At 30.5% G+C, this 23902-nt stretch overlaps 1 protein-coding gene across 2 annotated transcripts in view; it reads left to right on the top strand.

Annotated features, from left to right (window-relative positions):
* Positions 1-23902, top strand: part of Ser (protein serrate) — a 324194-nt gene that overhangs the window by 256553 nt on the left and 43739 nt on the right. For both annotated transcript variants that reach the window (XM_088262737.1, XM_088262736.1), the window contains exon 7: positions 6692-6925. In XM_088262737.1, coding sequence (XP_088118863.1) covers positions 6692-6925 — 234 coding nt within the window. The remainder of the gene's footprint in view (positions 1-6691; positions 6926-23902) is intronic.

The raw sequence follows: 23902 nt of genomic DNA, 5'->3' as shown, positions 1-23902 counted from the left end.
AACGTCATAAATCAAAAAACTTGATTTTTCAGGAGAACGTTTAATATTCTCAATATTATTAATATTTAAAGCATTTACTTTGTGGTTAGTCATTTTTACTTATTTATTTTATTTTATTTTTTTTTTACAAAAATGTTAATAAAATTAGTATATAACCACTCACCGAGATTTTTACGTCTACCGGTAGTATTGTTTGCATGCTGTGTTAGTGATTGTCCTGACGAAGAGACGGGTACGTCTCGAAACCGGTAGACGTAAAAATCTCGGTGAGTGGTTATATACTAATTTTATTAACATTTTTGTAAAAAAAAAGAACGTTTAAGATTAAAAATATAACACAATTTATTTAAAATATATATCAAGCCACTTATTGAAGTTTTTGATGTGCAACAGATCTTTTTAGGTAAAACCTGAAAGTTTTTTCTCCATTTGAAAAATATTTAATATATTTAAAAAATAATTCAACAATACTTTTCTTCAAAATGCAAAAACAACATTTTCTGCCCTGTAGCGGGTAAATATTAAGTTAAAAATATGCCTCTTTTGCTGGGAAATAGTACATTTTCTGAGCATTCCGAAAACATGCACAACTGAAAATTGACGATTTTTGATTTATGACGTTCTTGAAAGGAGTGAGCGATGTGTTCAAACTTGTGACATCCGTATGAACTATTAAATTTCTTTATTCTTGTACAGTACGATTTATTATTTCTGCTGTTCATAAATCTTATCCTTAACTAAGTTTTCTTCACTAAGTGAGGTGTATAGATTTTTTATTGAATTCGTGTGTTAGTGACTATAATAATATATGCTGTTTTAAATTAATATACGCTATATATAAAATACAAAAAAAATAAATATGAAAAGTATGATGTATAAAAAAATCACAAACTTTGAATATATTACCTTTTATTTATATGAAAAATAATTATTTATATTATACCTAAACCATATCGTCGCATTTTAAATGGTAAAAAGCTTATATTGACTTTTTTAATGTACATTAATACATATTTTAATAGCACTAGAATAGGTAATACCTACAAACCTATTCCAGTGTAATATTCTGAATATTATTAATATTTAAAGCATTTACTTTGTGGTAAGTCAATTTTACCTATTTATCTTTCAAAAATGTTAATGATATATAACCACTCACCGAGATTTGTATATCTACCGGTTTCGAGACGTACCCGTCTCTTCGTCAGGACAATTACTACTATTCCAGTATGCTTTTTTTATTCCTTTCCAAACAAGAGCTTAGTCTCTTTATTAGAGAAAACAGCGTAACTAATATTAAGATATATTAAAATATAAATATTTGTCAAATTAATTACATTGTAATTTTTTTTAATACTAAGAAAAATAGTTAATTGGATATTTAAAAGCACCAAAGTCAAAAAAAGTATATATATTAAATAAAACCTTCGTATAAGTAGGTACGGCTTGAGTAAATAAAGTCTGGTTATTATTTAGAAATGTGACATCTCTAACTTTTCATTAATCACTTCATTATACGGTAACTTTTATTTTATTCATCTTAAAATCCATTATTTACAACACGTTTTACCGCCATGTTTCCCGACTTCGGATGCCCTCGGAATTCATTTATGTCCCTGGAAGACTGGACTAGTAGATATTTCACTCGTTTTTTTACTACTGTATGAAAGAAGTATGTAAAACTGGGTATTGCGTCTAGGGTCGTCATATTTTTTATTTAACTTTTACTTTGTATATATTAGGATTTCTTGAAATCATTGTGACACGTATTTTGATGCATTCTGCATAATTTTCAAATCCCTTAGCCGTTATCATATTTTCGCTACACCCTTTTGGGACATTTTTATAAAATAATTTGTAATATTTTCCTTTTTACTTGGACGACAACGGTCACGATAATGTGTTTTAGCGATTTTTTTTCATATAATCGTATGTACGTAAAACATGCGTTTTGGGTGAACAAGTTATTTGTTTATTTATTCGGATATTATTATATAATATATTTAGCGTAAGTATTTTCATCGATAAACGGCTGATGCGTGATTGTAATTGTATAAATAAATTTAATTAAATTTAATTATAAATGAAGTTGGTACCTAAACCCTAAAAATATAATTCAAAATAAAATAAACAAAAAATATCCTTTTTAAAACTAGGTTCTACTACTACTACCATCAGGGGTAGGCAGAGAGGATGGAACGCCACACTCTTCTGTCCTGACATACGCTCTTCGCTTCCTTCACATCCATACGCCAAGTCATATATGCCCTCCGATTACGCAGACTTTTGACTCCACCAGATTTTAGGTTCTGATTGATCTGATCTTGCCAAGTCTTTTTCGGCTGTCCTCTTTCTGTTCTCCCGCTCACATTCGCCACATATTCTTTCTATGTCATCCTCTCTTTATCCATTCGCTTTACATGTCCAATACCACCTTAAATATTTTGTCCTTTCCTATTGTGCTCATAATTATCATAATCCTATGAATTTATAAAATAGTTCATAACACAATGTAAAAATTAAATTCTACGCGTTTCGACTAAATGCCTGGATATTTTCTGGCCTTTGTCTACTAAGCCTAATCCGTGACATATACTGACATATCGGTACAAATGGCAACCCTAATTGCATCACCAGTGTCGTCAGTATTGCCACCCACAGAAAACGGAAGAATCGGTTCTTGTGTTACTGTTCCCATCAGCCCATTATGAGATGTGTTAAATGTCCGTTTGGTCGGCCGGTCCGCAGACGTGCCCCGAATGCCGATCGACTTCACATGTTTTAGATATTCACGTCCATAAAAAATAGTTTGAACTCATGCTATGATTACGAAATCTCCAACTGTAGAAAATAAAGCGTTTTTAATAGTGTGTTTCAAGTGCCGACAAACTTTTTCAGCCTCTGTTTTGATGTAAATTGGTTTTGAATTGAAAGGATTCGTTTATCACGGACCAATTCCTATACATTGTGGTCCCGTGTACTTGAAAGAAACCCCCCTTTTACCTGAAGGTACTCTAAAACAAAGTGTATAGTTAGTTCTTTGTATTTCACAATTGAATTGGAATACTGACTAAATTGTATAAAGAAATTTGTTTCATCATCGAAAATACAAAAGCAATCTTAAAAATCAGTATTAAACAAATATGAGCGTTTAACAAATACACATATATCTTGAATGTTTTCGCAGATACTTTGTGGCACATTTTACGCAATGCACAATAACATTTAGGATTTGGTTTTTTGGTAAGGTAATGTAATTAATTATGAGTATTTTAATGTTTTAGAATTTAATAAACCCTGACGATGACAAAGACTGGATGACTAGGTTAAAGTGTACGAATAATAAAAAAGTCGTTAAAACAAATTTGTTTAATTTTATAAAGTACACATATGATAGATTATTATTTTATATTTATTTAAAAGTTTTTTACATTTCAAAAATGTTCATCTTTGAATTTAATTCATATCTTTAAAATAGCTAGAGAATATCACATTTGATACAATAATTTTGTTTGCAATTTTTCCTTTTTGTAGCATTAAAAAAGCTCCCAATTAATATAAAAAATAGCCACTTGAGGTATATATATATATATATATATATATATATATATATATATATATATATATATATATATATATATATATATATATATATATATATATATATATATATATATATATATATATATATATATATATATATATATATATATATATATATATATATATATATATATATATATATATATATATATATATATATATATATATATATATATATATATATATATATATATATATATATATATATATATATATATATATATATATATATATATATATATATATATATATATATATATATATATATATATATATATATATATATATATATATATATATATATATATATATATATATATATATATATATATATATATATATATATATATATATATATATATATATATATATATATATATATATATATATATATATATATATATATATATATATATATATATATATATATATATATATATATATATATATATATATATATATATATATATATATATATATATATATATATATATATATATATATATATATATATATATATATATATATATATATATATATATATATATATATATATATATATATATATATATATATATATATATATATATATATATATATATATATATATATATATATATATATATATATATATATATATATATATATATATATATATATATATATATATATATATATATATATATATATATATATATATATATATATATATATATATATATATATATATATATATATATATATATATATATATATATATATATATATATATATATATATATATATATATATATATATATATATATATATATATATATATATATATATATATATATATATATATATATATATATATATATATATATATATATATATATATATATATATATATATATATATATATATATATATATATATATATATATATATATATATATATATATATATATATATATATATATATATATATATATATATATATATATATATATATATATATATATATATATATATATATATATATATATATATATATATATATATATATATATATATATATATATATATATATATATATATATATATATATATATATATATATATATATATATATATATATATATATATATATATATATATATATATATATATATATATATATATATATATATTAAATCCCAATACAAATAATAGAAATAAAAAGATTAATCTCTCTTAGTATTCCTAACAACGCTAGCTGTAATAAAATGTTATTATTCATTACTTACGACCTAATAATATTAATTAATTTCCATAAATTCGGATTAAATGCTTTCTGATAGGTCATTGAATGAAACAAGATATTAAAATTATATATTCCGTAGATGCAATTATGAAAACGTATAAATCAACAGACCATATGGTGTTGGAAGCGTGAAAAATGGAAAATCATGTCTTCACCGTGTCGACTGACCCTATGCATAATTCAGTAGCAATATTGTCTCTTGTCATGAGAAAAACCACACAAGACTGCCATTGTAAACTGCTTATGAGTTTACTAATTTAAGAACGGCTCGGCTACGACTTGCTTGCATTTTATTACATGCCTGTTACAAATCATACTTACGACACTTAAAATATTAAGACCCAGCATATGATAAATCGCAACTTATGATATATATATATATATATATATATATATATATATATATATATATATATATATATATATATATATATATATATATATATATATATATATATATATATATATATATATATATATATATATATATATATATATATATATATATATATATATATATATATATATATATATATATATATATATATATATATATATATATATATATATATATATATATATATATATATATATATATATATATATATATATATATATATATATATATATATATATATATATATATATATATATATATATATATATATATATATATATATATATATATATATATATATATATATATATATATATATATATATATATATATATATATATATATATATATATATATATATATATATATATATATATATATATATATATATATATATATATATATATATATATATATATATATATATATATATATATATATATATATATATATATATTAAATCCCAATACAAATAATAGAAATAAAAAGATTAATCTCTCTTAGTATTCCTAACAACGCTAGCTGTAATAAAATGTTATTATTCATTACTTACGACCTAATAATATTAATTAATTTCCATAAATTCGGATTAAATGCTTTCTGATAGGTCATTGAATGAAACAAGATATTAAAATTATATATTCCGTAGATGCAATTATGAAAACGTATAAATCAACAGACCATATGGTGTTGGAAGCGTGAAAAATGGAAAATCATGTCTTCACCGTGTCGACTGACCCTATGCATAATTCAGTAGCAATATTGTCTCTTGTCATGAGAAAAACCACACAAGACTGCCATTGTAAACTGCTTATGAGTTTACTAATTTAAGAACGGCTCGGCTACGACTTGCTTGCATTTTATTACATGCCTGTTACAAATCATACTTACGACACTTAAAATATTAAGACCCAGCATATGATAAATCGCAACTTAATTTTCTTTAAACCCAGGTTTTTAAACCCACATTTGACGTAATTGCCTTTTTTGCTTAAAAAACATATTTTTCGTTGAAAAAATAAGTTTTTCTCTGAAATAAATATATTATTTTGAAAAGAAAAGAGTTGTAGATGGCAAGGAGTTTTTTTCAATGTACTTATTGCTCTAATAATAGTCAAAATTTAATATGTATTTTCTTTAAAAAAACGCGCGTGAAAATACGACCGGTTCTTAGCGCAGCCATTCGCGTTCTGACTTTGATCTTCTGAGATATTATACTGCCTCCTTTTTTATCAATTATGAATTCAACAAGCTAAAAACGCATCTTTTTCTTTATTGTTTTCATCGACAGGTGATCACAAAAACATCAGTTTTGTAATTTTCGAAACTTGTCGTTTGAAGTTAAATAAAACTCAATTAGTGGTTTAATACAAGTGTTTAATTAAAAATATTTTCTTTTGTTACAGATTTGAACTACTGCGGCACGCACGAGCCGTGCGCGAACGGCGGCACGTGCGAGAACACCGCGCCCGACCGCTACCGCTGCTCGTGCGCGGAGGGCTTCTCGGGCACCAACTGCGAGGTGGTGGAGAACCCGTGCGCGCCCGCGCCGTGCCGGCACGGCGGCCGCTGCCGGCGCACGGCGCAGGGCTTCTGCTGCGCGTGCGCGCCCGGCTGGGCGGGAGACACCTGCGAAATTAGTGAGTAGCTACCGATTAGCTTTTTTTTCTTTTTCTTTCTCTGTCGTCTTGCTCGTGTGACTCCGGAGCCGTAGTCTTTTACCTTTTAAGTGCGGCTCTAGCACAAATATCATAAGAATGCTCTTCGACCTTACGAATACACCCAATTAATAACAGTTACCACATTTTACCAAGAGTGAAAATATGTAATAAATAATGATAATTATCACTGCTTTAAAGTTAAATCATTAAACCTTATTATTTTCCTGGGATATTATGCATTGTGACTCGGTCAAATAAATGACATAATTTTATTATACTCATAGATTGCTGCAGCGTTTACCGAAATTTGGTCCAAGCAGATAAAAAAATTAAATCAGCGATTACTGTTTTCATATTATATACGAATATTGAATTGACATTTACTTTGTGGAATGACATGTTGATTATTAAAAATTTAACACTTGTTGAAGTGTTTACCGAAATTTGGTCCAAATGTTGCATGAATATGCGAACAATCTTTTTAAAGCATGAAACTTATTAAACTGATAAATGGCTTTATTAATGAGAGGTTGCCGACACCTGGTCTAGCTCATCGCTGAGCATCGTGATAATTAGATCCTTCGAGCATTTATCGCATAGATTTAGTCAATGCTTTAACTATTGTCATTACGCTTTGAGCAAGGTGTCTAGCGCATTTATCTGCCGTGCTGGATGTCTCAGGTTCGATTCCCATAAGGGTTTAAAATAAATAAACTCAGTTTTTCACTGTAATTACATATTTATTTAATGTCACCACTTTTCTTCGTGTAACTTACAATTGTAATAACGGAGTTAATATGATACAGTGCCCCATGCACTCTTACGGATATGGGTTAGAAGAGAAAGAGCATTAAAGGAATATTTCCAAATGATTATCTTAATTTAATTAATTGATTCTGCAGTCACTTTGTGGTAATACTAACTAACTAACTAACTAACCATCACGCCGCTTCACCGCAGGGGTAGGCAGAGAGAATCGAACGTCACACCACTCTGTCTTTGCAAACATACTTCGCCTCTTCTACATTCATGCATCTCCTCATAGATACTCGACAATTATTACGACTCCTGACCCGGCCGCTTTCAAGTATTTGACATACCTGATTGTGCCAATAATAATTATCCATTTGAAATTACCTTGTTAACCCCGCTTTTTCGTAAAACACGTATCGCTCACTCCTTTCAAAAACGTCATAAATCAAAAATCGTCAATTTTCAGTTGTGCATGGTTTCGGAATACCCAAAAAATGTACTTTATCCCAGCAAAAGAGGCATATTTTTAACTCAATATTTACCCGCTACAGAGCAGAAAATGTTGTTTTTGCATTTTGAAGAAAATGTATTGTTTAATTATTTTGTTGAATAAACCAAATATTTTTCAAATGGAGAAAAAACCTTCAGGTTTTACCTAAAAAGATCTGTTGCACAGTAAAAAGTTCAATAAGTGGCTTGATATTTATTTTTCACACATTGTGTTATATTTTTAAACTTTAAAAACGTTCCTCTGAAAAATCAAGTTTTTTGATTTATGACGTTCTTGAAAGGAGTGAGCGATATGTATTTAACAAATAAAATTATCCGAGTAATTTTTTTAATTAAAAAGAAACTAATCTTACCCTACACATCGTGATCCGAAACCGCGAGATCAGCTCGAAAAATTGATATTCTCGAAGCGTCCTCGACTTTGGGTAATCACAGTGTAAAACCAACAGTGAACCGTAAACAAATTAATTCGAAACGAGAAAATACCAGAGCCAATATCTCTCGAGACATGGGCAAACAAATAGTATCTCGATAGTCTCGAGCGGCCGAACGTCCCGAGCAAACCCAGCGCGCGTGGTCTGTGGACACTAGAACATAGACAAACATGGCGGTCCACAATAATAACACGGCACTCGAGTGGCAGGACTACTCAAACGGTTCTTCATATTATTTAAAGTTGCTATTCTCGTCGCACACGTTTTGAACTTGGTGCCTCCTTTTCTCAAATTGCCGGTAAGGTGGCCTCAAAAACTCATTATTACCAAGTACCTACCTTCATTTTAAAAAAATGGCGGACATATTACGGCTGTCCAAACTTAAAACACAGTAAGTTTTTTTTGCATTTTTGGACAAAGTATTGTAGAATCAACTTAGTCCAAAAATGCTAAAACGTTTTTTTTAAATGTTCCTTACTGTGTTTTAAGTTTGAACAGCCGTTTAGTTAATGTTGCTATTCTCGCAAAACACATTTTAAACTTAGTGCCTCCTTTTCTCAAATTGCCGGTAAGGTGGCCTTAAAACTCATTCTTCCCAAGTACCTACCTACTTTTCAAAATGGCGGAAATACTTTCCTTCGTATTATTTAATATTGCTATTCTCGTAAAACACAGTTTAAATTTAAAGCGTTCTTTTCAAAATGGCGGGGAAACGGTTCTACATATTATTTCGAGTTTATAATCTCTTGAAACACATTTTAAACGCAGTGTCTCTTTCTTGTCGGGATGAAGCATTCTTTTTCCTTCTCTCTACGTTATATTTTTTCTCTCTCATGTAACAAAATGTGTACACTAAACGTGACGCGTCTTTGAAATTTCACTATCAATTGTCATAAATTACCGATTATTTAATCGCCACCTAATTATGTCTCACTTTAAAAACTAAAGATGCATGTTAATTTTTGTAAGTAATTTAATTAAAACGCAACGTTTTTAACGACAAATTTTTGAAACCAGACAATTTTTTGTATATTCCACATTTTTTTTAAAAAAAAGGTATTTTATTGGTCGTGAATAAGTCCTCTCTTATATTTATGATATATAAAAAAAACATAATATCGCTGTGTTTTATCCATTATTATTATGAGATAATATGATAAAATATTAAAACCAATTACATAGCTTCACCAGCACTCCAAACTTGCCTTAGCGGGTAAAAAAAGTTGCCCCGTTGAAGAGAAGCAAAGGTTTCGATAATAAATTCAAGTACAAAAAGGGCCGTTCCACTTGAGAGGGGCACCTGGCACAAGGGCCCTGGAATGGGCAAACAGGAGTTACAGAAATGTGCTAAGTGATTTTTGTTTTGTTTGAAAACAACTCGGTAAACAATTAGTGACAGCAGGTGCCCTCTATTTGAATTTCTCGGTAACCCCTTTGCTTCCATTCCCGCGCATTCCTCCTCGAATATCGTAGCATTTTTGTTTTTGGAGCATTGTCTTATTTGAAATTGTCGATTTTACATGTTTTCTCTAAAAACGGTTTCATTTTTCAGTACCATGCCTTTGTGGGATCTTTTTTAGTAGTAATATTATATTATATTTTTGGGTTATCGCGCAATTACTGCAACAATAATATAAAGCAAAACTTTTTAAGGAGAAGCGTGTGAAGTTGTGGCCTATTATATAAAATACGAGGCAGCCATTTTGAAAAACTAGTGCTCTCGCGTAGAGATTTGAATGTAACGAAATTTTACTTTTGCAATATAAAATACACATAACTAAAAATATTTCCACAGTTATTACTCATCCGTATATATATATTTTTTTAATTATTTCCTTATTTTTAATTTGTATCTCATATTCATACTATATATTCATACTCATATTATATCTCAGATTTAAGTATATATTATAATGTCTCAAATAAGCCATATGTAAATTTGTATTATAAATATATATATATATATATATATATATATATATATATATATATATATATATATATATATATATATATATATATATATATATATATATATATATATATATATATATATATATATATATATATATATATATATATATATATATATATATATATACACTAATTTTATTTTGATTATTCTTTCAATATCGTATCACATTAATATTGCAACATTTAGGTTATTTAAGTTTTTACCTTTCCTTACCACATTCATTTCTACCTATAATTCTTGGCTACCAACCCATAAGCCATTTTTAATACCATTTTTAAAACCCATAAGCCATATTTAATTAGCTAGAAGAAACAAAAATCCACTAAATGATCTATAAACCTTGTACATAATAAGCAAGGTAAAAATAAATGCAATTCTCATCTAAAAAAAAAACCCATAAGCCATTTTGCCGGCGTTAGAGTTCATCTTTTCATAGTATTTATATTTTTGATTTTCTATATATTAACTTTGTAGTCTGACTTTTTGCAAAATGTTAGTTACGTTAGTATATATGTTATGTCCCTACTTTTTTAAATTGTATTTTATTAAAGTGTTCATGTCATTTGAACTTTAGCAACTCGTACACTTCATCTCAAGGTTGGGAATAAACATAAATGAATAAATATAAACAAAATATCCATAACCAACTCATTAAGATTTGTTGTTTATCGGGTTCAGACGTATCTGTTTCATTGTTAGGACAATCACTACATCAGCATGAAAACAACCTTTACGCTACTACCATAACACTATTACTACACAGCATTTACAAATGTCTATTATTGTGTATTTTCTGTCTTCGAAATGCCTAATAACGCATGTGGTTAGTATTTCATATAAATGTTTGTGTGTATAGTGTTATGGTAGTGGTTTATAGTCTTGTTTGGGCACTGACGAATTGCTTGTTCTCACGAAAAGACGGGTACGTCTCCAAACCTGTAGGCAAAAAATTCAGTGAATGGTTTTAAGTTATGTATATCATACATACTAAAATAAATTAAAGTTTGTTTGTCTTTTCACTCTAGATCCTGTAAACACTCGATGCAGAATATTTCACTCGTTATTCGAAAGCTCGGGAAAGTTCAGCAAAATAAATCGTGCACCGTTTTCGAACATCCTGGGAAATATTATGTGATATAGTGCATCCTATAATAAACTGCGTCCGAAGGCGGAAGAAATCTGAGTATCGGAATATTTTGCTTGAGTTTTAAAATTATCTCGGCGAAATCTACCCTTTCATTGTACGCAAATTGTGCGACCCGAACACAATCTTTTAGCAGTGATATCCCGCAAACTTGTGACATTGCAGTTGGAGAATTTAAATTTCCCGTGTTGGATTATATGTTAAATATATGCGTTGGCAATGCCGGAACGGGGGAAAGAGAACCGCCCAGTTGTAAATTGTGGTCAGCCTCATAATGCAATCTAACTGACGTCCAACAGGTCGGAGTACACGCTCGCTACACGCGCGCGCCTCGCGGATTGGCCGTTCGCTTGTTCATAAACTAGGGTGACCAATAACCAGAAAGCTGCGTGATATTTACATAATATATGGCGTGTCCCGAAATCGTGTTCGGAAACCGTTGCTAAAATCTTGTAAGAAAATTTCTCCTTATGAATATTTTCCCCACGCGACGTACGTACATTTTACTAACCAATTTCTCTTCGGCTGGGATAATAATAATAAAAATAATTTTGGATAATGTATATATCGCTATTTTCGTGAAATTTTACCTCAAGGGCGCTTCAAAATATCCGTTTTAAAACATATCTTTTGTCTAGATTTTAATGTAATTATAAAAATAACTGTTTAAGAGTATGAGTAGGGTGTATAGAAATCAATATTTAGTGACACTTTTATTTGAAAAAAATTATTATTGAACTCTTTTTCTTCTTTTTTCCAGCTTGATAAATTTATTTGCCTTTTTTACCATCAAGAGGAAATTCTTTATATTCTTCGCGGGTAATAATCTGTGATGGGTTTGCATCTTTCATGGTAGTTAGTCTCCACCCGTCTCTACCCTCTGCCAGTCTCGTCAACTCAGCAAATATATAAAAGCTTGGGAATATATTAACATGCAAAAGCTTTGGGTATAAGTAATTTTAATTTCCATGGCTTTTAGCCATTCATTATGAAGGTACGCCCTTGCCTCTATATTTGGTTATTTAAATAATTTATTTTGAGAAAATCGTCCTAAAGCTTGTTTTTCATTAATTCATTCGGCAGTCACTTCGTGGTAATATAAATCCATTTTTTATTTAAGTTTTACTTAGTAAATACCACTATTTTTTTATTCCGCATCATTTTCAAACACCGTGTTTACGATGACATACGGTGTATAAAATTATGCGGAATGCGTCGACACACGTGTCACAACAGATCCTAATGGTGGGGATTTACCGGAGCCATTCCGTCGTAACGTAACACGTTACGATGCAAGCATTCGTAAAGTAAGTACAGCGAGCCGAGCGCTCCATCCATAGTTTCGGATGCTCGCTGATGCTCGCCGCGAGCGATGTCACTACGTTATGTTACGACGAAATGATCCAGTCAGTTCCTACCGTAAGAAATTGTGGCATTTACCGAATTAAACTTAAATTAAAAATGCACAGATATAACCGCAAAATAACGAATCAATTGATGAAATATATTTAGAAAAATTATATAGGAATATGAGAAGTAAACTAAACAACCTGATTTACCTACATTATTCTACAGCATTACGCTTCTGTGCCGATAATTTATTCGTAGGCGCATTAGGTATTGGCAAATAATTCTAACGACAAGTGCACAGTACAGAATACAAGCATGATCAGCATGAATATTGGCGATATCGTAAGACAAACGATTTGCTTGCGTAATCACCACCGTGTTAACAGCATCCGCAAATGGACCGGAGACAATTTGTTATTATTCTTAGTGACAACTTAACAGGAGCTTTAGATGCCATTGCTGACGCCATTACAAAGACGAAATGTTTCTTTGAGAACGGTTATGATATATATAATAATATATTACAAATATAATATACTTTTTATATCGTTGAATACTGACATCAACGCCACGATAAAGATTTTTTAAAATTTGTACTAAAATAAATTAACAAAAATCTATCCATTTTTCATATAAGTTTTACTTAATAAATACCACTATTCGAAAGTATGGTAGAGTAGAGCTCCAATGATTTACTTTTTTAAATTATCCTGTGTAGTAAATCTCTTATTTGTAAATTAACCTTTTGTATATCAGCAGGGTACAAACACCAAAGGATTTTTTTAAATACCATTTTTTCAAAAAAAAATGTTTAAATACCATGTTTCGATGCATTCCGCATCATTTTCAAACATACGGTGTTTGAAAATAGATGTCACAATAGATTTTAAGAAATAGTGGTATTTACTAAGTGAAACTTAAATTAAAAATGGATAGATTTTACCACAAAGTGATTGCCGAGTTATTAATGAAATTAGCAAAAATCTATCAAAATATCATAGCATTTGAATGCGTTTATGTCATAGCCTAACTTTAAACCGCTTTGTATATATACATGCCTGGTTTTTTGCGTTATTTTTACGTACATATTTCACTTACTTTATTATTATCAAATAAAAATTTAATAATGGCATTAAATAATCTCATTTTTTGCCGTAGATGAGATGGATTGCAAAATGTTAAAAGATAACCATCGCGAATTGTTACGCGAAAAGGCTCCACACTGATGGATGCAAAGGTTAATTCTGCCGGAATGCAGTTCGGTCCGAGAACTGTGTTTGGAGTATTGTATTGTATAATAAGTCTGTATGTACAATCACCCTTATGAACACAATAAATCTAAATTTACCGCCGTTACTCCAGTGTTAATGTTCGGCGAGTACTCGCCAAAGATATAAACAGTTAATATTATATTACATGAGACATAACACAATGGTAAAGTAGCCAGTGATTCATGGATACAAAAGATATTAAATTTATACTCCTCGTTTCTTAAGAAGATTTGATTTACTTATCATCTGTCAGTAGTCATAGTTCCCTGGTCTTAATGTCTGGTTTTAGACCAGTTTTTTTAGATGAGAGTTGCATTTATTAACTTTATAAAATAAAACAACTTTGTTTTAATCACTTTTTATTGGTACACTTTTTCCAACCGGTTTCGACAAGAACCTTGTCATCATCGGGGTTTATGTACAAATTCTAAAACATTGATATACTCTTAGTTAAGTTTTAGTTAATTACCCTTCCCTTATGAGTATTTTAATGTTTTAGAATTAGTACATAAACCCTGATAATGACAAGGTTCTTGTCGAAACCGGTTGGAAAAAGTGTACCAATAAAAAGTGGTTAAAACAAAGTTGTTTTATTTTATAAAGTTTATAAAAGTGCCACAAAGTATCTGCAAAAAACATTCAAGAATGTTGCATTTATTATTTGCCTTGCTTATTAAGTACAAGGATAATGTGTCAGTCAGCGAATTTCGTTTACTTTTAGCTAAAAACACTTTTCAATTTATTCTGTGTTGGGATAAGGAGGGTTTATCTTGTGCGGGCTTATCAGGAATTCCTTAGCATTTGCTGATTGCTGGGGGAAACCACGTAAAACTCCTCAGGAGAAGCCCGACTGTTGACTGTTGTCAACAGGCCTTTTGTTCCACTAGAAAAAGGTACGGTATTTTGTGTCCCAGCTTGGTTTAAGTACCAATGCCCTTCACTTTAGACCAGATTCAGAGCTCTGTGACTAGCCCTTTAAGTCCTAATCCAGGCAAAGTATTAAAATAATCAGATTACTTTTGTTTACATTGAACAAAATAGAAATTAACCCCGAAACTTCGTGAATAGAGGTCAAATATGCTAACTTCTACACTAAAATGGATGATTAAAACAATTTTGGATTATTTATATAACACATTTTCTATGATTTTATTGAAAACGTTGTTTATTTTTCGATAAAACAATAATAACAGGTATGTAGAAGGTTAAAGTCAACCTTAAGTTAAGGGAGTCCCTTTGAGAATTGCGTCATATTGGCTGAACATATCGCTCACTCCTTTCAACAACGTCATATATCAAAAATCGTCAATTTTCAGTTGTGCATATTTTCGGAATGCCCAGAAAATATACTATATCCCAGCAAAAACGGCGTATTTTAAACTTAATATCTACCCGCTACAGGGCAGAAAGTGCTGGTTTCGCATTTTGAAGAAAAGGTATTGTTCAGTATTTTTGTCAAATATACTAAATATTTTTCAAATGGAGAAAAAACCTTCAGGTTTTACTTAAAAAGATTTGTTGTACAATAAAAAAGTTCAAAATATTTATACTTAATTTTAATACGTTTTACTATAAATTATTTAAATTTAAAAACAATCTCCTGAAAAATCAAGTTTTTTGATATATGACGTTGTTGAAAGGACTGAGCGATATACTCGTATGTCGCACCTGGCTCTGATCTATTAGAATGTCATAACCATCGAACGCATTTTTAATACATTTTTTATATAGATAACCAAATGTGAAACCGTGCGTTGGTAAACTCACCTCTTAACGTAACGTAGCTCATGATAGTAATGTTACAGTGTAGATAGATGTTATTGCATTTCAATGCACAACTGGATCTATGAGATCACTGAATTTCGTGCTGAAGTAAGCACCTTTATGACATATTCGATATTAGGCGATAGAGTAAACGGTCAAGTGTTTATGATTGCTATTTTTAAAATATATAAGCCATTATTTCAACATTTATCTCGTATTTATCAATCTGCATTATGCAGTTGTATGCGATTTCATCTCAAAACATCAGCATAACATAAAATAAATCTTTTTAAAGTAAGCTTATCTTTTCACGGGATAGATGGCCCGACGTTCGACTGTTTCATTGATTTTTTATAGCTTACGTCAAAAATGATAGCGATTTTGACATAATTTCCCTAAATCTGCATTTAGTATTTAGTATTATAAGTATTGTACACCTCCGTAGTGTAATGGTCAGCACGCTCGGCTACCGTTCTGGAGGTCCCGGGTTCGATTCCCAAGGGGGGTAAAATAAATATAAATGATTTTTTCACTGTCGTATTTATTCAACATTACCCTGGACTGGTACCTGAAGCGGAGGGCTGATCACCTTTCCTTCATGTGTAAACGATCAAGATAACACTGCGTTTATATGACGCAGTGCCCTATGCACCATTGGGTGCGGATAAGGGTTTTATTTTATTATACGTATTGCTCAGTTCCTGTCAGTTTTTCATTTGATGTATGCCGTGCTAAGCAACATGATTCCTTGCGCATATAATACACGGAATACAAGCGCATAAACCATAGACGTCATGGAACATAGGGTATACGAGCTATGGGCCTTAGACGGGGGCTGGGCGGGTGTCGAACCAGAGAAACGCCGCCTCTGAGAACGCGCCGACAACCACTTTCACGATAAATCACTACACGGAGTACCAGGATATCATAAGGTATGGAGGGTACAGAATCAAAGAACTTTATTCCGCTATAAATTATGCACCGGAAATTATAATATCAAAGGTTAAACTCTAGATTCTTGCTATAATACTGAAAATTGTTAGTACTTATATATATTTAGGCGTTTGTTTAAACCTGTTTACATTGTATTCTGCTTGTAATTCGGATACAGGCATATAAATTGTATGTATTTTCTATTTGAGTTTCTTAAAAGTATGTGAAAAAAATATTTTTCGGCATAAGGAAGTCAGTACGAGCAAAAATCTACATAAATAAAATTGTAAATACATTTTTTAAAATCTCAATCTCCTCAATTTATTCACCTATTGCCTAGAAATTTTGACGCACAGCGTGTTTTTGACAAGTGTTTTTTTTTTCACCGGGACAGATATGTAAATTTGTTTTTTGTTCAACAGCTTTTTTTAACGCAATGGCAGCACCACTTATTTAACGTAGCAACAAACGCAATACTTAATTTTACTCATGTCGCATGACAGCAAGCTTCTTGACAGCTGCTGACACTTTAAATGTTTTCGATTACATTGTCGTCTCATTTAAAACATTATTCGCCTCTTCCACATTCATGCATCTCCTTATACATACCCGACGATTATTACGACTCCTGACCGACCCGGCCGCTTTCAAGTATTTGACATACCTGATTGTGCCAAGTTTTCCTTGGTCTTCCTCTGCTTCTTTTTCCAACTACATTCGCCTCATAAATTCGTTTAACCGTTCTTTCCTCACTCATACGTTCCACTTGTCCAAACCATCTCAACACACCTTTCTTAATTTTATCGATAATGCTTATTTAAACCTTGCATTCTTTCCTTATTAAATCATTCAAACATCTATCAACCATCGTTTTGCCACACATTCGTCTGAGGGATCGCATTTCGACTGCATTCAGTCTGCTTTCATCCTTCTTTTGCCAACTCCATGCTTCGCTTCCATACATAATTAAATTTTTACTGTTAAAATAATATTCGTATCGCAGCATTCTGAATTAACCATCTCCACACACCTTTCTTAATTTTATCAATAGTGCGATATCGATAAATACATGTCGTATGATTGGCAAACCTCAAGCGATCATAATATGATTATTATCGCAAGTAACTCATATTACGAGTTACTTGCAGTCGAAGTTATGTTATTTAATTGATGAACCAAATAGGCCGTGACTATTTTTCCCAGAAATTAAAATCATCTCAACGACAGTGTGCGTTTCTACCAAAAAATATGAAATATATTAAGCGTGGGTGAGTTTTGGAATTGTCATTAGTCAACATAATAATGTTGCATGGTCACCCTTACTATCGCATTCGCTGATGAAGCAGTTACTATTTTATGGTGAGGTTCTCACAAGGAGTCATAAGTTGATTGATATTCTTGGAAGAACTAATATTCCTACAATGAGGAATGATTTATACATTCGGCTACTAGAATACTCGGGATAATAAGATTTAAAAAAGTACTCCCACATCTTGATACGAATATAATTTTAACAGTAAAAATTCAATTTCTTAATTTTTCGATGTAATGTTGCCAATTCACTGATAGTAAGTAATTTTACTCTATTATAAATGTCTTAGCTTGATATGGAATATATTTGCAGGAGAAAGTGACCAAGTGCATTCTTTTCAAAAACGTGATCATTGACTATTTGATTTCTTATTTGCTTAATATTGCACTGAAAAAATCCCAAATGATTTTGAACTTGGAAGTATAATATATTGACTTGTTAAAAACGACTGCATTGATGATTATTTTCTTGCCAAGCATAAGTGACTTAAATGGCCCTCCTGAACATTTTACGTTTTGTTCGTTGGTCACTTTCTCCTGTAGGACTACGATATATGAAAGAAGATGGAAGCCTATCAAATCTATTGCAAATGCTACCCGTATGCGACAGGTACCCAAGATCATTGCATTTATGCAGGTTACAAAAAAGAATGTAATATGAATGTTTAATAATAGGCAGAATAGTGACCATTAGCGATCACAAATGCCAGGTCGTAAGCCTTGGAATATATCAGATTTCCATATTTTTTCGTATAAAAAAAGAACAATGTATGTTTTATATCAAGTTGAAACAACTATTATCTTCTACTCTTCTTCTTCTTATTGTAGGCCTTACGGCCTGTTTTTAAGAGGGATTAGCCTCCTGCGACGTCGATTCCCAGCTATCGGCCCATCTCTTCGGTGGTCTGCCCGGGAGACGTCTACCATGGGGTTGGCCGTACAATGCGATGTGGGGGAGTCTGGACAACTATTACTGGACAACTATTATACATATTATATTATTTAATGATTCGGCATTAACTTTGTGGAATTACATGATGATTTTTTTTAATTAAACACTTGTATGATACCACTTAATGAGTTTTATTTCATTACAAACGACACAGGTGAATAGTAAAACTATTACTGTTTCACTTTTCACCTCTAGATGAAAACATCTGTAGTTTTTGAAACTGGTCGTGTGTAATGAAATAAAACTCATGAAGTGGTATTCTACAAGTGTTGATTTTCTTTAAATGACTATGATATTGTTATGTCAACAGTAGGGTGAAAAATCCAATGTTTGATAAATAATCTTATGTCAAATAAATATAAATAATTTTGTAAACGTAAACTATTTTTTGTTTTTATTATGTAATGTTTCAAATTTGCAGAAGAATAGGCAATTTACATTTAATGCCTATATATACTTTAAAAGGGAGATTTTGTGTTGTATATTTTAAAATTTATTTTTCATAATTTGACAAATTTGTCCAATGCTAAAACGTGACCATATCATTTGGAATCTGTCGATAAGTCTTTCGTGTCGCCTTTAGACCCCGATATTCATGAATACCGCATGAAACTATGTTTAGTTTCGAAGAAATTTTCATCCGCGATAACGGTATATTAATATTGCATTATAAAGGATAATGGTTCGTATTGGAGATGTTCCGTTCCCCAACACGCTGCGGCCAGAGCCGATTCGCAATGTATCTTGCGCGCAACACGAAATTACACATTCATTCTGACGGCCGCGACTATAATTCTCTCCTGGAGCTGCATACGGGTACAAGGATGCGAGTCTAATGCGTGTCTGGCGGCGCGGCTGCTAACACCATGTAAGCTCTCTGCTGAGGGGCAAGATGTGATCAGGAGCGTAGCAAGGAAAAACGACGCCAAATCAATTAAATAAAAATAAAAATTTTCAACGATTTTTTTACATTTTTTCTTTCTTCAAAAAATTTCATTAATTTGTTTTTAAAACAAATATACACGTTTTCATCGTGGGTATGCTGGAAAAAACGTTACGTTGAAAATATGAAATTTTGACTTAATGATACATATTATAAAGTTTTCAACGTTCTACAATATATACTTTTTTCTTTTAAATTCTTTTGCATTATACAAACACGACGTAAATTCAAATACAATAAAATATTAATAAAATATACATACAAAAAAAGATCCCACCAAGGCATGGCCTGTGTGTGGGTAAACAATATAATTTAGGTCATAGTAAAGGACACTGGCAAGAATACAATAGGTATTATAAATAGAACTAGAATAATATTGTTAATATAAAATACAAAAAAAATACAAAATACTTGACAGTCAGAAAACATTTTTTTAAATAAAATTAAAAAGTTAAAAATATGAAAAAGTAAAAAGTATGTAAACTGGCAAAATATACCAAGCAGTTTTAAATATCATATGGATGTGGTTTTAGGAGTAAATTCAACTCTTAGTTTATTAGCGGGTATTTTATGCAGACTAAAAGCCTTAAAGAACAGGGATTTTTGGAGTTAACGTTTTTTGCCAGTATACCTACGATATTTCTAAAGCACACACAAAGTGGCGTGTACAGATAATTAATTAATACATGCAGTATAGGTAGGTCGACAAAAAAATGCTCGGAACTACATTGTTCTAATTGCATATGTATTATTTTTCATTCTTGGCACCATCCCTTATCTCAGATAAATATGCACAAAAACCAAATCGTCAGCAAACTTATTTCTACAAAAATGTGCTTTAATTCAACATGAAAAATAAAGCAAAATTCACTAAGATTAGCGAGAAATGTTACTTAATTCTACAACATTTTGAGTGTGTCCAAATACTTGTTCACAAAATCTGGATTATCTCCAATTATAGGAGTTATTTTCATATTATCTTTTGACAAAATAATATGAAAATAATAAAAATGAAAATGGTATTTTCTGGCGTTTCCCATGTGTGTGATTATAATCCAGGATTCGGACCTCGCATACTAATATAAGAGTTTCTGCTTAATAAAAAGCTTCTTTACATCTCACCAATAAATGTCTCTAGTGAAGTTCTAGTGATTCAAGAACAATGTTTCTAAATTAGTTCATATGTATAGAACTTCCAAGAATTTGAGTAGTGTGGTTGTCAATAATGGGTAGAATTGGTGAATGTTACACGTGTGTAAAGTGATCACTTAAACCAGCCTATGACGGTCGTCAGCCCCGTAAATGCCCAGACTTCCATATTCTTCTTCATCTTTGATGAGATGGCAAAAGATAATACTTAATTCTAGATCCACCTCTGTGTTAAATTGCAGCCACATTGTATTTGTGTAGACACGAATTATTATATTACGTTTCTCAGATCTTCGGACATTGAATGCGTAAATGTTATTGTTCCGTGATATACCAGTAATAAATATCAGCGGGGCATTTGCGGGATATAATTTATTACCAGGCTTAAGTGATTCAGAATTTATAAGGTGATACATTTATAACAGCATATCTATTATATGCACATTCAGCGTCTATGAATATGGGAATGCTCACTGCGTTGCGGAGAGAGCGTGTAATTGTGTTGATATATTGTATTGCAGTGTTGGTATTTAGGCAGATGTAAGATGTCACGAAAGGTTAGTTCACGGAGGAGTAGCTAGGTATTACAATTATTTTGTGACAGTTCCTGAGGCATAGCAATTACAAAGATGTTGCAATACACAACTAGCAACATTTCGATCATATATTCCGATTTATCAAAATATAATTTAAAATTTAGAGTACTTGAATTTGCATACCCGCACTCGTACTGACGTAAGTTTCACACTGCTAAAATGTGCCTTCTAACCTTTATTAACACCCAATGGTGCATAGGGCACTGCATACTATGTAAAATATTATATTGATATTTTAATACACGAAATAAAGGTGATCAACCCTACGCTTCAGGTGGCAGTCCAGGATAATACTAAATAAATATTATAGTGAAAAATTACTCAATTAGTAAATTAACAAATATGTAGGTTATTCCACATAATTTTTTTTTCACCAGCTGGTCAAATAAAATTTACGGGGAAAAAAATATATATGTAGTTGTTATTTTATTATATAAAATATAAAATAAAGTTCCACCAAGAAATATCAGTACAAAACTTAAATCTAACTCATTTTTGCTCTGACCCCCCTGGGAATCAAACCTGGGACCTCCAGAATATATAGTATTTTAAGAAATAAATAGTTTTAAATAATTTATTATTTATCTTTGGTAAATTAAATAAATGGTCATATTACATATCAGCTATTTAATAATTGTTATAACATTTTCATGTACCCTACAATAATTAAGACAATTTGTGTATATTGTTTTCTTTCATAACCATCTAAAGATACCAGTTAATGACTAATAGTACTAAAAAAATACCTCATCATCATTTTATACGAATTTCGGCAAACGTTTTTCTTAGGTTTTTAATCCTTCCTTTGAGGTATTTTTTTATTTGAATTTGTTTTTTTTTCACAAACAAATTACTAACATTTTCCAAACTATAAAAATTTTGAGAAGTGGCAGAAATTTATTCATTTTTTAATGCATAATTAATAAGGGGATTCGTATCCGACGTACTGCACGTAACGCAACACACTGTAATCCGCCGGGGCATTAATCTCAGGGTAGGGAGTGTATCCTTGGTACAGGTAAATTATAAATAATAAAATAATATACAGTGTTATCTGCTTGATACCCTACCTGAACTCTGATACCCTGATCCACCTGACCCCTTCCTCCCAACGGCTAGAACACTCACGGTTCTGGAATTCTTTTACATATTATAAATATTAATTTCTGATTTGATTAAGAACCTTTCGTAATCACTCTAGCCACCCTGATGAGCATGAAATCTCCCCTTACCCATTAATTATTATTTATGACTAAGTACAATTATTTTATGCCCAAAGATCTTTTATTCCTATTAGTCAAAACTCATATGACATCATACAGGATCGATTCATCGTATTAAGTTTTTGAGTCACATTGAAGTGATATTTCTCAAAAAAATTACAAAAATTTAATATAACCCTATTTTTAAAAAAATTATGTATTATTGGTTTTTTGTTTTTGTTTTTAAGCATATTGAAAAAATATTTTTATAATTTTTTTTAAACTCCTTGCAATAACTCTTTTCTTATCAAAACCATATATTTATTTCGAAGAAAAACTAATATTTTCAATACAAAACTTTAAGTGTTACACAAAGTGAATGATGAATGAAAACTCAACTGTACATCAACATATCCACCTCCGTGGTGTTATAGTTAGCGCGTTTAGCTGCCGTGCTGGATGTACCAGGTTCGAATCCCAGGGCGGGAGGTGAAAATAAATATTTGTGATTTTACACTCTCTTTTACACTACCCTGGACTGGTCCCTGAAGCGCAGGAGTGTTCGCCCTGCCTTCATGTAAGTAACGATTAAGGTAACACTTTTTTTATCCAAACCCACCATCCACCCGCAGCGGCTATAGAGTCCTGGGAGACTCTTAGTCAAATGGT

Source organism: Brachycentrus maculatus, unplaced genomic scaffold, assembly GCF_059751285.1.
Source record: "Brachycentrus maculatus isolate JH-2025_06_01 unplaced genomic scaffold, ASM5975128v1 h1tg000188l, whole genome shotgun sequence".
Classification (NCBI taxonomy): domain Eukaryota; kingdom Metazoa; phylum Arthropoda; class Insecta; order Trichoptera; family Brachycentridae; genus Brachycentrus; species Brachycentrus maculatus.
This window is presented reverse-complemented; position numbering and strand designations above follow the sequence as displayed.